This window comes from Mycteria americana, chromosome 1 (genome assembly GCF_035582795.1).
Source record: "Mycteria americana isolate JAX WOST 10 ecotype Jacksonville Zoo and Gardens chromosome 1, USCA_MyAme_1.0, whole genome shotgun sequence".
In the NCBI taxonomy this organism is placed as follows: Eukaryota; Metazoa; Chordata; class Aves; order Ciconiiformes; family Ciconiidae; genus Mycteria; species Mycteria americana.
Genome location: NC_134365.1, coordinates 130775101 through 130792719, shown reverse-complemented (window position 1 = coordinate 130792719; position 17619 = coordinate 130775101). Strand labels below are relative to the sequence as shown.

At 49.5% G+C, this 17619-nt stretch overlaps 1 protein-coding gene across 12 annotated transcripts in view; it reads right to left on the bottom strand.

Annotated features, from left to right (window-relative positions):
- Nucleotides 1–13258: 13258 nt before the first annotated feature.
- The window catches only part of DMD (dystrophin), a 1157417-nt gene continuing 1153056 nt past the window's right edge, over nt 13259–17619 (bottom strand). For all 12 annotated transcript variants that reach the window (XM_075520648.1, XM_075520634.1, XM_075520658.1 and 9 more), the window contains one exon: nt 13259–15710. In XM_075520648.1, the coding sequence (XP_075376763.1) occupies nt 15699–15710 (12 nt within the window). In that variant the 3' untranslated portion in view covers nt 13259–15698. The remainder of the gene's footprint in view (nt 15711–17619) is intronic.

Genomic DNA, 17619 nt, shown 5'->3' with positions numbered 1-17619 from the left:
TGTTGAGAAGGTGACCTTTCCAATCTGGCAGACTGACACTTAGCACCGCCAGCACGTCCCCCCTCGTGTGCGCTGTGCAAACATCCACCGGCGGTTCAGAAAGGGACTGAGGAAAGCGCGGAGCAGGACGAGATGGATGCCCTGGGATGAACTCGCTCGGCTGGGCTAAACCTGCCCGTTCCCAGCGTGTTCAATGGAGACCGCCGGATTTACGCAAGCCGTAATCCGCCTGGTTGGTCTCCTCCTCTGAACAGACCGATTTTGTCACTGTCTGTCTTGGTGTCAGACCCATTTTCCTGGCTTGGCGGGAGAACCCCCAGCATTCCCTCGGGACGCGTGGCTGACGGGGGCAGCCCCGGTGCCCAGCGAGGGCGAGGACGGCTTCACAGCCTGGCCCTCTGCCGCGGCATGGCTGCGGCTGTGGCATGTCCCCTCCTCCCGGGGCTTCGCTGCAAGCTGGCGTGTGCTGCCAGAGATAAGATTGTCGGAGGCCTCCCTTCAGCAGTCGTACAACGGCGGTGTAGACAAGGGGACAATTTTGCTCTCGGTTACACTGGCAAAGCCCAAGGGGGTTTTTCCTAAAAGCATCGTTTTCCTCCCCCTCCTCTCCCTCCTCTCCAGGATCCCCTCAAGGCTTCTTGCTGTTTCCCTCCTCCTCGCAGTCACTGTGGAGAGAGGCGGATGCTTCATCCTGTGTCTCACTCTGCCCGTGACTGCCTTGTCAGTGCTGGTTATGGGCCGGGACACCGAGGCCTTGCTGCTTGCGAGGCCAAAGGTGGGGAGCACAGACGGTCTCCGGAGAGAGGCAAAGCATCGCCGCTGGCGACCTGCTGCGCCGCGAGCGCCTCGCCCGCGTGTGCCTCCCCTCCAGCGCGGGAGAGGCGAGGCGAGGCGGGTCGCGGCCTGCCCGGGGTGCTCAGCGCTGCGTTCCTGGGGCGCAGCCTCTCCTGCAGCCCCGGGAGCAGCCTACGGGCGGGCAGAGGCATCGCTGCCCTCTCCGTCACGCGGCGGGGCTGCCGGGGGGCTCAGCCCTCCCTTCGCCCGCGAGACCACCGGGTCGTCTCTCTCTGTGGCACAGCAGCCGGCGGGGAAAAATAGCAGGCACGCCCGAAGGTAACGCGTTACGACCAGTGGCCATTGCTGTGTGTGTTTTCCAGGGTTCGTTTTATTCCCGGCTGTAGTCCTTCAAATTAAAAGTGGCCCAGTTATTTACATTTGAAAATTGGATGATATGCTGGACTGCTATTTCTCTATTGACTCTGTGCTGCTAATACATTTAGAAATTGTCTGCCTGCTGCAGATAGACGCTGCCTGCTTGGAAACGTTTGGATTTCCTCTATCAGCGTCGCAGAGGGAGACAAAGAAAATAGGAAAGGACGTTTGGTTCTTTGCACTTACCTTCATGCAGCAGTAATAGAAAAGCGTTTGTGTTTGATACATCCACCTGCTGTGCACCAGCAACGTTTGCTCAGCCTTCCCGACGAAGGCGAAATCCGGCTGATGTTTCGGCCGGTTCCTTTTTTGAACTGCAGAGGTTGCAATTAGTTCATCCAGCCTGTGCATCCACAGGAGTCACTTGCTGGGAAATTCGGGTGGTGCAAGCACTGCACCAGGGCCTGGGAGCCGGTGGGACCTCGCGCTGCGCTCAAAGCCCACGGCCGGCGGGCCGAGGGGCTCGGGCTTCACGCCGTCCCCTCCAGCTGTGTCAGCTCCGCTTCCTCACCGTCCACCGGAGCACGCTGGCAGGTCTCATCTCGCTGAGTTTACGGGGTGGGAAGCAGAACAGGGGCTACTTTCCTATGGGGTTGACAGCAGCAGGTGTTGGGGAGAGTGGCTGAGAGCTTGGCAGGCGGATTTCTGTTTTCCAGGTACGGTGCGTGCCAGGGGACAGGAGGAGGCGGGCAGGGGAGGGGGCAGAGCCCCAGCGCCTTTACGAAGACGAAGAAGAAGAGAAGGGCCGCTGACAAAACAGACGGGCGGGGGGACCAAGGCAAACAGAGAGAGAGCATGGTAAAAGCTTTGGGAGAAAGGCAGGTAGCCGGAAGGCACAAATGGTAGTGATCAATGGTGCCCAAAAGCACCGGGGGGTAGCCAGAACAAGGTCTGCAGCAGAAAGCTTTCTGCACCTGTGTGAGCCACCACTTTTGAGGCAAAGGTGTGAGACAGCATGCGGTGCGTGTTGTCACATACCCACCTCTACGCAAGGTTAAAATGAATCTAAGCTTTTGTCTTCCCTCTCTCCTCCCCCCCCATCCCGTTTTCGCTGCCTCGCAGATGACACGCTTGTCACCGTTACAAGCGGGATGACGGGGAAGGTCTTCTTACCTCCAGGCACTCGGTCCCTCCCTCCTCGCCTGCCTCCCTGGAAGAAATCTCCCTGCAGCCCTTCTGGTCCCCAAGTCCTCCGTCCCCTCCTGCCACGGCCGCGGCGGCTCGGCTCTGGCTCTGCCCCTGCCCTGCAGACCCCGTGGGCAGCTGCCACCTCCGGGGAGGCCACCGCTCTGCTGGCAGCCGAGCTGCCGTGCTGGGCGCCCCAGGAGAGGATGAGGAGGCTGCTGCCTTCCTCACGGCACCCCAAAGGCATCCCCCCGTGCTCTTGGGAGAGGGGGAAGGAGGACTGGAGTGGGGGGACCCATGGAGATCCTGGGGCGGAGGGGGGGAAGCCGGGGGGTGAACCAGAAGCAGCCCCCGGGGCAGGTGGGACTGGGCTGGGACGGGGGGAATGAGGGATAGTTTGCAACTGTGAGTCAAAGCAGTTGGGGCAGCTTTTGGGGATCATGTGCGAACTATTAAATAATAAGGAACAGAAACATTTTGGAAATCTGAAAGTCTCAGGATTTTTGTGCAGCTGGCTAACAGTTGGGACACAGAGTTGCTTGTTACTTGCTTGTTTAGGAAAGAAAAGGCTTCCCGATTTCTCTTTTCTCCACTGTGGTGTGTGTTCCAGCTATCCAGCCTGGCAGCAGGAGCAATAAGCCCTGATTTCAGAGGACATTCCCATTACAAGCCAGCGTGAGAGTGCTGCGGACCACGAGGTGTCAGGGGCTGCCCTCCCCACGGCTCGGCACCTCGCTGTGCTGAAACATAACAAAGAGCCATAGGAACAACCCAAAACGAGGACTTCCCAGCTGGATTCTCCTCTGCCACCGCTGCCATGAGATGCCCTCCTCCCCGGCTGGCGCGGGCCATGCATGAAGGTGCTGAAGGTGCGTGAAGGTAGTGAGGGTGCCGCACAGCCCCGGGCACCCAGTCCCACTGCCGCCCCCGGGCATCCCCTCCGCGCAGCTGCGTGCCCAGCACGGGCTGCAAAGCTGGCCAAGGGCCCTGGCAAATGCTGGCACATCATGAAAACCCTTGCAGAAAATCAGTAGTAGTTTGCAAATGATTTTCTACTCAGGAGGCTGCAGCCGTTACAAATCATCACTGGTTCGACTGTGTCCTTTTGAGCTGGAAGGCCACGGGTTAATAAAAGTTTGATTAGATATATATATTTCTATATGACCCCTGCTGCTTCCAGACACGTATGTGCCCCCAACTGCTTTGCAGACTGCAGTGCAATCACCGAAGGGTAGTAAAGGCACTGGGCTGGCTGCAGAAGAGAGAAAGATTTGTTGATTGCTTAGCTGTGACTAAAGAGAATATTCCCTGTGTGCAGGCGGGTTTGATTATCATGTACAGCTGCATTTAGAGTGATCGGTTGTGGATTCACACACTAGACCAGTACGGCATTGTACCTATACATCACATTAAATATTTCCTGTGTGGGGGAGCAGACATGTTTTATGGTTATTTTGTTAGCTCCTACGGTTTTAGAGCTTACTTTCCTTTAGATTACAGGAGAAATTTCAAGTGCCAAGTGCTTTGCTCCTTGTGTTGCTGTTTCCTGCCTTTACCGGAGCGCAGTGTACAACCTGGGGTCTTGCAGCCTGTAAGAACAACTGAAGTGAAACCCATGACACTGTCAAGCGCTTAAAATTGAATGCTGGTTTGTGCTTACAGAAATGATGCGCACCGGAGCTTAGCAGAGGGCTGTGGAGTTCAGGGAAAGATGGGGAAATCACCCGCTAATGGATGACTGCCCTGGAAAACATCAGTCGGCTGGTGCTCCTGCCTCAGTCAGGAAAGCCGCATGTGAGCCTTTCATAAATTAAACTATTTCTGCCTTAAAGAAGCCTCTGCTGCAAGTGCGCTGCTGAACAAGGTGCCCCACCGCCTGTGCTACCTTGAAATTATTTTCTGAAACGCCTGGACCCACATATAAACCAAACCACCCCGACCGATGAGCTGCCCTCTTGCCGCTGTGCCGCCCCTGCGTGTCCTCCTCGCCCCCCACTTGCACCAGGCACTGTCGAGATGAACGGATTTTAATTCCCCTGTGCAAAGCCCTGACCTGGCTGGAAGACGGTTGCCAGCCTGGCTCCAGAGATGCCCAAAGTCTCATCCCCCCCGAGGAGCAGCCCTGACCCCACCGTGCCATCTCCCTGCGGGGTGGCTGATCGGCCGGAGGCACCTCTGCGGGCGCTGCCCACACCAGGTCTCCTCTGGCACCCATTCGAACACGAAGTATTCCCCTCTTTTCTGTTTTCTTATATTTGTAATTGCACTATGTGGGAGGAGGAAGCGTGCAGTGAGCAAATATCCTGGGGCTGAGGGAAAAGCCCAGCCTGGGGGAAATGTGAGGTGGCTTTGCTTCGAGGCTACCGGCTCCCTCGCGCTTCTGCAAATTGTGGTTCGATATAACCCTTTCCTCAAACCCGTCATGAGGTCCGGTAACTGCATCAGTATTGCTGATAGCATCACGCACGTGTTCATCCTAAGTAGGTTATCCTTCACGCTGTGCAGCTTCAGACCTGCTCGCTGCAATTTATCAGTGGGGAAGGATATTTTGGGAATGATCCCGTGTCTCTTCTCCGTGTTACAGGATAATGTGCTGCACGTAATGAATCCCACCCGCAGGATTTCTCAGTTTCTTATACAGTAACGACACAAAAAATATATGCAACTCTCTGTCTCTCGGGATCTTGCGGCTTTTTAAGTGACCGTCTAGTTCATGGCATCCAGTACTTCCCAAAATGTTTGTTATACCCAGACAGTCCATTATCGTGCACAGCAGAGCCACGTTGAATCACAAAGGGGAGCTGCAGAACATCAGGACGGACGCACAGACACCGCTCCTCTGCACCGTATTTGAGGCGGCGGCTGTCTGCGTGCTCTGATGCCATCGTTTTGTGACCTGGCGGAGGCACAGCTTGCTCACAGTGACACTTGGTGCACACACGACGCATTTTATGAAGCTGAGCTGATTCGGCGTCGCAGGCGTGTTCTGGCAGCGCCAAAAAAGGCAGGTATGGTGGTCAGGGGCGTGGGCCGTGCCGCTGCTGCTGCCAGCTCAGGAGCACTGCTCTCACGGTGCCGGAGCGGGGCTGATGCGGAGGGGACGATGCGGGCAGGGAAGGAAGAAGACAAAGCAGTAAGACCAGGAGCCCTAACTTCAACAGCCTTCCAATAGCGATAAGGGAGACTGTTAGATGCCCAGATTTAGGAAATGCCAAATTTAGGTAGCACCATTAACTTAGGTTAAAACTCCTTCCGCAGAAAGAGGGAGCAAGGTTTCTTAATGCCAGAAGCCTCACGCTATACAGAGACTATAGGTCCCACCGCCGTCCTCTGTACAGTCCCACACAGACTGTCCTTTACAGTGTTACAGGAGAGGGCAGAAGAGCCCAGGGCAGGCGCGAAGCCTTGGCTCTGGGGTGCGGCACCGGGCACAACGAGGGAAGCGAGGGGCTTTTCACTGAGCCTCCCCTGGTCGGCAGGGCCTTTTGGGATGACTCACTTTGGTGCTGTTCCTTTTTTAAGTAACTCAAAGCAGTGCAAAGGGGGTGAGGAAGAAGAAGGTGGCTCTTGAACAGCCCTGACCCGACAGAGGAGAAGGCTATCCTGGCGTACAGGTTCCCGAGGGATAAAGCATGGGCATGGCCCTCGCCGTGTGAGCGGCACCTGAGCCAGGTCACAGGGGTAACTCCCTGGCAGAAAAGAAGCTGTAGGAAAGAGAACGACAGGCAAGGTCCCAACCAGCAACGCTATCATCAGGCATTTGCAGCTGGGAAGTGGTAGGGCAAGGAGTATCTTTGTTAATGTAAACCCTGCCTCAACAGGCAACTTAAAGCTTTTTTCCTTCTGTGGGATGCTGGCAGGCTGTGCCACCCTCAGCTGGCTCTTTGTGGCACTTGAGTGCTTTGTGGCTGAAGGCAAAAGGAAAAAGGTCAAATAATTTGTATAAATCAGATGGAAGTCAGGAAAGTTATCCTGTGGATGCTAGGCAAGGATCAGAGTGCTGGGATCACGCGCAGAGCCCAGCTGGAGAAAAACTGTGTGCCGGGGAGCTGAGCAAATGTCCCCTTACCCATGGAAAGGGAAACCTTCCGCTGGGGCTGGGGGAACGGGTGGGAAGGCCACCCGAGCACAACAGCAAACAGTCTGGAAAGAATAATACCAAGCAGCGCAGGCCATAATGAAACAGTTGCCTTAGCAATAACTGATGTGAGGTACTTCATGCCCATGATTTCTTTTCTAGTACAAAAGAAAAAAATGCCTTTTTACGGCAGGCAAAATTGAAGGTGTCTCTTGCAGCCCGCTGTTGAAGGGGTTTCCTTCTAAACCACAGAATCATCGCTATTACTTTTTCACAGGTAATTACTCACCACAGTTAATTTGAAGCCATATTCGAAGTGAAATGGAGATATCCCATTTTACCCTTTTCCCCTCAGTCTGCCTTGATATTATTATGGTTTGCAGCTCTGGTGCCCATAGCAACAGCCACTGCCATCCCCGCTTCCCCCGGGCGAGCGAGAGCTGCTAATGCCTGACATTCAGCCAGCTGGGCTTCCCACCCTGGGCTGCGCCTGCCCAGGGATCACAACCTCCCTAACTCCCTCCGCGCTGAGGGGTGGGTGTAAGCCAGCAGCAAAATGAAGTGCGTGTAGTGCCTCATTTCCTAAGGAACATCCTGGAAGTTTGGCTGCTAGATCCGCTGTAAGCCATTTAAGTGTGGTGCTCTGATTCTGTGAGCTGCAGATATCCACAAGCACACTGGATAAAGACTTTGAGTGTTTCTCTCTTTAAAAAAAAAAAAAAAAAAAGGCCGCTTCAGTGAATTGCCTTCACAGGACATGAGCCGTACAGTTTGCAGCCCCCTTTGAAAGCAGAGTCCATTGGGCAGTCATGGTCCCTGGGGGTTAATGCAGCCTTGTTGGTCGTATGGGCCGATCTCCATCCTCAACACAAATTGCAGCAGCAAGCAAGCTGGCAACCCCTGTTCTTAAAAAAAACCCACCCCAAACCCCCAAAGAAACAAAACAAGCAAAAAACCCCAACCCTAAAACAAAGGAGAACCAGCATACCTTCCTACAAGGATTTTAATCATCTTCTGCATCGGTGCATTAAAAGAAAGAAGTGAGTCTCTCACTGAAGGTCTCATTCACAAAGGAGCAAACTTTGATTAACTCAGGGTTAGAGATATCAAGAGAGTAAGACAAGTCAGAAACTCCAGTCCAAGGAATAAAGAGGAACAGATATGGGACCACAGACATAAATGGTGCCTACACGGCCACGTTCCTAAGCGTATGGAGAGCAAGCGGAGAGCCCAGCAGGAACGGAAGAGGGGGGCTGGAGAGGGAGCGCCTGCTCTGTAAGTAAAGCTAGGTATTAGAAGTGGCACAAGGGAAAACGTTAATGAAGCACGAAAAAATGAGGCTCAGTAGGGAAATTAGTGGAGGGGAAAAAAAAAAAACAGCACACGGAAGGAAAAACACGTAGCGTTAAGCAAATGCGTTGCGCTGGAAGGGAGCGCTCCCCGAATTGGGTTTGTGACCAGCTGTGGTTTGTGTTTTTTGTTAACGACATCGGCACAGGGGGAAAGGGGGGTAACGAAGCTGCGACGTGCACGGCCCTGTGGTGTCGGTTGCGTGACGGGGAGCTCAGGCTGGCTTCAGGAGTGGGCGATTTTGGCAGCAGCCTATGCGGGAGCAGGGCAGGAACGGGCCATCCTTGCCACCGAGGGCTGGAAGCTGGTGGGAGGTGAGGTTGGCGCTGGGGGCCGAGGGGAGGGCTGGGGCACCGTCCCTCTCCCCTGCACTCAGGTCTGAAGCTTGGGGCCAGCGTGGGATGGGGATGGGGATGAGGATGGGTCTGGGTGGGGACAGGCAGCCTGGGTGGGAGAGGGAAGCGTACGGTGAAGCTGTACGGCGGGGGCTGAGCAGGAAAGGGCTTCAGTCCGGCAGCACCACAGGGGAGGAGCTGCTGGGGACTGTGGGGAGCGAGGCCGGGACATCAGAAGCAAAAATGGGTGACTGCAAAGTAGAAATCAGCATATTTTTGTCAGGAGAGGAAGAGCAGCCTAAGTATTAGGGAACTTTAAAGGAATCCTTATATCCTGAAAAAGGGGGAGGGTAGGGACCCCTACGTACAGTGCTCACAGCATCTGATAAAAGCATGCGGGCGTTAACAGTATTGGGGCTTTGCAGTAAGAAAATAGGGAACTCTTGGGCTTGACGTGTATACCTGCAATTTTAAGACTTAAAGGTGCAAGTGGTCTTTTCCCTTCATGTATTGTTTTGTCTTATAAGTTTGTTTAATGTAGAAGAGAAAGCCAGCAAAAACCACGTAGAATAAAATACATGCACAGTAAGTCATTGAAAGGCTTAGCAGCTTTTGTCTGCCTGCAAGATCTTGCTGAAAGAAGGCTTTGAACTTGCCAGTGAGGTTAAAAAAAAGGGGGGGGGGGGGGGGCGGTATGGAAAAGATGAAAGAAGCTAAGTTATAGGCTTGATGTCTTTATTGCCTTCTGCCAAGGCTGGAAGGCCATGCCAGCTCTGCCAGGTGTTTCAGAAGAACAAAAGCAGACGTTACATGGAGCCAGTGTGCTTACGGCCACTTTCCTTAGGAATCAAAATTCCTGAAGAAACTTCAACAACTGCTGAATAAAATACTGCTTTGGTGCTGCAAAATGTGGGCTGTTATAATTTAGAATGAAGCTGACTCAACGCAGATTGTCAAGCTTTATCTGTTTTGACGCAACTGATTCCGGTTCTTCTTTTCCGCCGAACAGTTACCAGGCTCCGCACAACAGAGGGCTTCTGCCTGCGTGCGTGTGCACATCCATGCTCACACACCTACACACGCACGAGGAAGACCGGGGGGTTTCATGCCTCTGTCTGTGTGTGTGCATGTTTGTGTAGATTCGTGTACCTAGCATTTATTCTAACGTACCTAATATTTTGTCAGGACCATGAATTTCTAAGCTCGTTTTTGTGGTTGGTAGGAAAAACCCCAGTAGTTTCATGTCTTATCACCTGCAGCTGGTTGCAGCCTTTATCTAAACATTCGCTGTGGGATGCAGCGGGGAATTATACTGGCAACTGCCATTAATCTTCTGTGCAAAAGAAGTATCTGTCTCCTACATCAGTGTTAAAATAAAACCAGTTGTCTGGGGAATGAGGCACAACTAAAAATTACCCGGCTGCAGAAGTAAAAATCCTCTCATGATGGTATTTTTTTGATTATGTATTAGCCCTGCCATAGATCAGCAATAAGGGCATCTTTAAGTAGTGCAAACTTAACAGCAAGCCTTTAGATATTGAACAGTTTTAATCTTATTTTGGGACATACTGCCTGTTCTGAAATTGCTCTAACCTCATGTTATGCCGTAACACTGCCAGCGTATAAAGATACACCCGTGTAAATCTCCCTACATACACAGCACGTGACTTCTGTTCCCATAAACTGCTTTGGGGTTTCACTGCTCCTCTCACGTCCCCTGAACGACCACGCGAAGCCTGACCTGGTTCGTTGTCTGCTTCCGAGTCTGAAGAAAAAGGGCTTTCATCTTGCTGAGGTGAGAGCAGCACTTCGGAGACGAACAAGAAACTCGGTCCTCCCTTCCATGCAGCAGAGCGGTGAGCGGTGAGCTGCAGTGGCTGGAAGACGCCGAGATGCTGAGGGCAGCTTCATGGCAGAAAGGCACGCAGAAGTTGAATGTCCGTGTGTGCCAGGGACCAAAGCATTTTTCTACAGCCTCACAGAGGTCTAATGGGCTGGTTTACTTTAGCTTGTCTTTGCCTTAATAAAAGAATGTGTTCTCCAAGACCCTCATCTTATTTAATGTAGTTGTTAATGGTTTGAAAGACATTACACCTGCAAAATTGCACTTCATGTTGTTGGTTTGGATCATCTTCAGATTCAGGTAGAGCATGTGTGAAGGAAACAAATACAGGAATGCTGAGTGAATTAACATAATTTTCTGATTTCCTATTATAGAAGTACATGAATATAAATTTTATTTTTTTTTTAATACTTACTGCAATTTTGAACATCCCAATAGGTTGGGGTGAGGATGCTGTTATTCCAGGAGATGGTCATGTGGAAAAAAAATCAATCTCTTCTATTCAGCAAGAAAGACAATAAATGTTTGGGGTTTTTTTTTCCCCCGCATGTGTGCGTGTGTGAATGTGTGTGTGAGAGAGAGGAAAACCTTACAAGTAGTGGATTTCTGGTAAGCAGTATTATCAGCTTTCAGGGATTCCTGTGTGGCAGTGTTATGTCTTAGTTGGTCTCAGCAGCCCCAATTTTCTTGCACAGATTTATGGCACTTCCTAATAAGTTGATATGCTTGCTCTGAGCTGAAACAAATTCCCAGTGAAATCTTAGAGTGGAGCCTGAGTCAAGAAGGGGAAGATTTATTGGGTTTCAGCCTGACTGCACACATGTGCACACGGGCAGCCGAAATGGGTCATAGCCAGTGAAATGCCCCCGGGGCCTGGGCGTGCGGCTAACCCATGGGCACCGGGCTGCTGCTTCTGCTGCTCCTGCTGCTGCCGCGCCTTCGTGAGGAGGGGTAAATCACGGCCACGCAGTGGCGTCAGTACTGCAGCCCCCCCTTGCACAAAGCTGGTAGTCGTCATTGCAGGGCACCCTGATGTAGAAGTGACAGTGTACGTAACGTCACAGCTAGCTTCAAAGCTAAAGAAGTGCAAGCAACTATTGCTGGTTGCATGCAGGTGGGCTTGGCAACACGTGTGCCGCAGACAGCACCCTGTAGCGCTGCGTCTGCTACGTGTGGCCAGCCAAAGGAGGCTAGGGATGCTCTGCAGCAGGCGCAGCCATGGAGTGAACTACACGTATGGGCAGCTGCGGACCTTTTCTGCATCTTGCACGTCATTGCTTTCCCTCTTTTTTCTCAATGTTAGCTGAAGCATGTTGGTTTTTTTTTTTTTTTCTCCCATCTTAGCTGGGCCTCTCCCCGATTTCTCCAGCCCCATGCCTGCAGCAGAGCAGGCATCGCTGCCCATGCAGCGCTGGGGCTCACGCAGTCCTGCGGGGCAGGCGGGGGGGTGCTGGGCTCCTAAATTGTACCAGCGAGCCCTGGGCTGGGCTGGGTGGCACTCGCTGGGCTGAGAGGTGGCCGGCAGGGCCGTGCGGCAGACAACTGGCACATGCCACCCTCAGCCATGAAGGCTTGCCACCGCCATGGACAGTGAGGAGCGTGGGAGATGTGTGGCCTCGGCGGGGAAGTTTGAGGGAGCCTCCTGACCCCCCAAAATGCTGAACTGGCTAGTAGGGCCTCAGTTTTTCTATCTATCTATCTATCTATCTATCTATCCAGAAGGTAGAGGAAAGACTATGAAGTTTATTGGTAAATGGCAACATATTAACCATAGCAGCCAAAATTAAAGAGGACTAATCTTCCTCTCTGCCCGGAGAGCAGAGGAAACACGCTGAACAGTTAATAGCCTTGTTCTTAAAATAAGGAGGATATTTAGCGTAAACATGCATAAGGAAAATGTTCTTAAGAGCCAGCCAGAAATAACAGATTTTATTGTTGGGACGTTAGGAGTCGTAAATGATGGGGTTGTGGGAGTGGGGAAATCGGTGAAGCTGGCCAGCAGGCTGCATACGTTGCCTTTAAGAGCTGCAGTACTCGCGGTAGCAGCTGTTCACGTAAGTTGTGCCAACCCGTTAGCGCTGATCGGCGCGAAGCTTGTGAGAGGTGACGGACAGCCCACAGCGCGTCACCTGTAGGAGCAGGGTTTGGATTTGCCTGTCGCAGCCCTAGCTTAGTGAAGGCGAGTCGGGGCACACGTACGTGGTTTTGCCTTCCCTGCTTCCAGCGCGTGGAAGGGATGAGGCAGCATGCAAACTGCCCCTCTGCCTCGCTCGCGTGCCCTTTTTTGATGTTCCAGTTCATTTAGGTATTTAATAAGACCATCCACAAGCCCCATCCTTCTGGCTCACAGCCAGGCTTAAAACCCAACAGTCTCCTCACGTGCAAGCAACTCCAGTGTTAGCGACAGGGAGAAAGCTATCCTCCCTCTTGCTTAATTGAATTAAACAGGAGTCGTCTTGTCACTGGTGGCTGCTGTGCTTTGTGGATTGTGTAATCTTCAGAGGAGACTTAGTACAGCAAGGCACACGCTGATTCACATATGTGGGAGTGTAGGAGTGAATCCAGAGTAACTCAAGTCTGGGAGAGTAGATGTGGGATGCGTATTTATTTCCTCAAGTGAATGGAATGAGGAAATTCCCACTTCCCCCTCACTGTATTATCACAATCATATACAAACATATGCTGGTTTTGCCTTTTTATTTTATTATTTTTCATGATGTTATTTCTACCACTGAAAGGTAGCTCAAAGACAGCATCAGGACACAGCCGAGTGGAGTCTGGGTATTAAAACCTACGTGTCTTTCTTAGATATGAGATGGGATGTGTGTGATCGACCTCTCTGATGTGAACATACGCTTCCCAAAGCCCAAAAGGAGAGGGGTTTGTTAGGATTACGCCTGGTGGCAAGGAGACCACCAAGTGCTGGACTGATCAGCGACGATCTATCTGATCCGAGGCTCCCTTCTGCGACGAGGCAGAAAGCGTGGGGCTGCCAATCTCCGAAAAGCTTGGGGAGCACAGAAACAGGGCGTTCACAACTTCAAGAGGGGGGAAAAACCCAAACCAGGGAGAGCCGCTTTTCCTCTTCCAGCCAAATCCCGAGTGCTGCCGCCGGCACCCTGCCCGCCGCGGAGGCTAACGGGGATTTGGCAATGGGCAGTACGGGGTGCTGCGCGCACCTCAGGCGAGGACTGCCGGAGAGGAGATGCACTGGGTGACTGCTGAACCTCAATTAAAAATACTGCACCTTCTATAACATAATTGCGTGCTTTATTGATATACACAGTAAAGCAGTATATAATACAATAGTAAGGCATATATTTGGTGAAATTTGATATGTTGTGAAAAAATGCAGTAAAACAGAAGTTTATAAAAATAATTAGTAAATGTTACAGTGTTGGTGTTAAAACACAATATATTATGATATCCAAGTAATAAACCAGTACTGAGTAACAATGAAATAACATGCCATATGGTATTTATGTATTCAATTACACTGATTATGTTTTACAGTTTAATACTTTGTCGTTATAAGGAATATCAAATAATTCCCAAATTATGCTTAAAAAAACAGCGATAAAGCTTTCAACTTTTAAAATATTTGTTGACAGACTCACTCCAAAACTAAGATCTAGAAAGTAAAACAAACAAAACAAAGCCCTGATGAAAACAACCGTGCAATCCATTTTTCCTCCATGTTTTTTCTGAAGAGAAGGTTTAACATATAAGGGGGGGAAAAAAAAAAAGGAAGAAACCCATCTCTTTCTCAGATCTCAATTTAAACCTTCTGATAAAAAAGACCATGAGAAATACCAAGGGTTCCTACTGTAATAAAGCGTTAAAAAAGCTTTTATTAGGAAAGCAGAGGTTTGGGAGGATTGTACTTATTTTTTGTAAATGATTATCGTTGTTGGTATTATTTAAACGATGAGACCTGATCACACGATGGACACGTGGTGATGATGTAACATTATCTGTACGTAATTGTCAGGAACACCACAAAACCAAAGTGAGGTAGAAATAGCATGACTAGCCATGTTCAATGTTAACTAGCATTCAAAATAAAATCTTTCCCAAGTTTCATTACACTTCATACAAGAAGAGGTAACAGATTTTTTACTCTTGCAATATAAAGTCAGATGGTGTGTTTCTACATATTCTAAGGTAAAATTAAAAGCTGGTTAAGAAAATGAAGTGGTAAAGCTTTTGCTGACAGCACCTCATACCCAAACCTACCTCTCACAAGCTGCAGTCAAGCTGGCTAATCTGTTTTGCTATCAGTTCCTCTCTTTCTCACTTTATTGTTAATTATGTGGGATTACTTGCAGAGAGAAATGGGGAAGGAGAAAGGACCACGGCCTTTGTTTTGGTGATAAACATCTCACGGAGCAGTGTGGCTACCTTCACCTGATCACCATACGCGCACGAGAACAGCAGTAACTCTTCTACAGCCTTTCCCAAAGGTTGCTCGCAGCGTTACAGCTCCTTGGGACCAGCTGCTGTAGCAGGCTGAGACACACGGTGCGGAAAGCTCTGGTTTTATTTTCCAGAGGATCGAGGAGCGGCATGCTCATTAACAGCACTGGGAGCTGGACAAGCGAAGATGCTCTGTGAGTAACCTACTTGTGGGATCAGCTTCTGACCCGAAGCACAGGGGGCCAGGAGGGAACTTCTCCCTTTCTTCTCTCCTCTGCAGCAAAGGTGACGCGAGTGGTGGCAGCGGGTGGGGGACAGCTGTACCCAGCTCCTGCTGGAGCACTGGCTGCTGGCCACAGCCAGCGGGGTACCGGACACTCAGGTCCAAGGTTTAATCCGGTAAGGCAATTTCTACGTTCCTTTACTAATAGCATTCAGGAATTCAGTCAGCAGAGGAAACGCTGGCGCATAGGATGGCCATTAAATTCTTTCCTTTCCTTCTTTCTTCCGGGGTTTTTATTTTGGTGGGTTTTTTTTTTTTCATTAATTTTTTGCAGGCTCTGTCATGTACTGTGCTCTTTCATTTAATTATTGCAAACTAGTTGTGTGATTCACGTAATTCTCAATTTTATTGGAAAGAGGTGAAATAACTACCTTCGTTGGAAGTTCAGGAATTTTTTTTTTTAAGCCAGCCCTAGTCAGACAAAACCAATGAGAAATGCAAGTTGGCTGTTTTGGTGTCGCTGCAGGAAATACTTTTTTTTTTTTCTTTTTGATAGGCAAGGAAAAGAACACAGAACATGAATCTCTCTGATGCAGTTACAGAGCTGAAATGATACTAAACAAATGCACTGCCTCAGTATTTTTTTTGGGTTTTTTTTTAAGGGGGTTTCTATAAACAATTATTTTTATAAAGCACACTTTAGTTTACAATCTTTCATTATAACTGTTATAAATTTTTTTTAAACAACCCGAAATGCGTTCCATATAAAGAAATGGCAAGTTATTTAGCTATCAAGATTTTACATGTAGTTTTCTTATAATTTTTGTACAATTGCATAGACGTGTAAAACCTGCCATTGTTAACAAAACAGTAACAGACTTAGGAAACTACTGAAATCTACAGTATAGTACCACTACCCTTCACAAAAATATAGATTTGTTTTCTTGTAAACTCTTACAGTCTAATCCTCTTTGTAGTATGAATATTATAAAAACCATGCGGGACGCCTGAAGTTGTAAAACACATCTTGCTATTCTAACACCTTGTTGTCGGTCATCACTGTCACTAAGGTTTCCATCGCTCTTCCCAAGTCGTCTGCCATGTGGAAAAGGCTCCCTACATTGTGGCCTGAAAAAGAACGTCAAAGAAAAGGAAATTAAACGAAGACGACACAGCAGCAGATTGGTAGGAATGTTTTATAGAAAAGGCTGAGCACAGATCCATCACTCGCCGTGTACCGCTTGTCGCCATCCCCAGTGGAGTACACCGGAGAGTAGTCTTTCCAAAAGTCTTCTGGATGAGTCTAATACGTTGTCGTTAGCCAAAGTTGCCAGTTTTGCCAGTTTTAACAGCAATACTGGCTTGAATGGCTAGGGTAAACTATGTTGACAATAAGCCAGTGTGTTTGTCTTCCAATCCCCCCCCCCGCCCCCGTAGCGATGAAGCTGCATCATTACGAATGTTCACCGAAAGCAACGATTAAATCCACTGACATCACAGAAAAGTTTCCAACTGGTGCTGCAAGTGTTTGACCATTCAATGTTCTATCAAGGAGAAAAACAGAAACAAACAGATCAGCAGTAATTAACTAAATCATTAAACCCAAGAGGTCCCAGAAGGATACCTGCACAGATAGCTAAAATGATGGCCAAACTAAACGGCTGCAGTTTATTCAATCGTTTTTACAATATCCTTTGCTTTTCAGACAGCAGTCCAGCAGAAACAAAGATGCCACAGTTATCAAGTAACTACTATACAGTGGTTCATTTGTGCATTTCTCCTCACCTGTAACCACTGTAAAGTCCTAAGATGGTATAACCACAACACGTGGTCCTCCTACACAGAAGTGATAAACAAACGCAGAGTACAGTTCTGGAGAGGAAACCTGTAACTTCTTCTCACACTCATTCTACCACTGCTGCAAATGGAAAGGTAGCAACACTGACCAGCAGTAAGAAATGGCTTCATCACAATTAGAGACTAAATAGACTTGAAGGCAGGGAGACTAAATTGCCACAAGTTGCCATTTTAGGCCCTTGGCCTGCTCTCCAGATGCTGTTCAGAAGAGTGTGGGTCTCCTGCAAGTCCTGTGTCAGATCTGCAGCCCTCTATGACAGTCTCAAATACCCTCTGGCATCTCAAATGACAGAGACATCATGGTTTAAACAGCTGAATCCCATCTGGAGTCTCCCTACTGAAAAAATACGACTGAAGAGGGAATATGACCGAGATCTAGGCACCCTACAAGATGAGCATCCAAACCAAGGACTGAGTGTTCAAGATTTCTTGCAAGGACAAAGAGGAACGAGCAGACAGAAGGTCTTAAAACAAGCAGAAGGAAATTATACTCCACACAGCACATAATTGTGTTACTGAACTCATCACCACAGGCTGATGTTGAGGCCAAACACATAAATGAGTTAAAAAAGGAGTTAGAAAATAATCAATGAAGAAAGATTTATTTAGATGCAAAGAAGTGCATGTGACCTTCAACTCAAGAAGTCCCCAAGCTGCAGAGTGCCAGCAACTCAAAGTATGTAACAGGGTAAGTATTACTCAATAAAACCCTACGTTGCTATGGCCTGAGGGGTTTCATTTATTCCCTGAGAGTACTTGCGATAGAACGTTTGTCTGGAATAACATGGGAGGTGCAACGCCATCTGCCCACAGCTCTGCTTCCAAGGAACGCTTTTGTTAGCCTGGATGCCGAGTCCTCGCCATGGTCCTTGAGGAAGGAGCACCCAAATGAAGAAAGGACGTGAGCAGGGTATCCAGGATACATCTTCCATGCAGTCCCTACCTGTAACGTGCCGGGGCCTGACTGTTGTCATTGCCCACCTACACGGTGGTTGTCCCTCCTGACACAACTGTCTTCTCTAACAACAGGAATGAACCTTCCCTGTGGCGCAAATCAAACTCACCATCCTCTTCCAAATGTTCAAATATTATGGTAGTCACGCACTGTTGACAGTTCTACAGTACACAGGAGCTTGGAGTGATGTTAGTTAATATTCATCAGCATTTATGGAATGGAAAA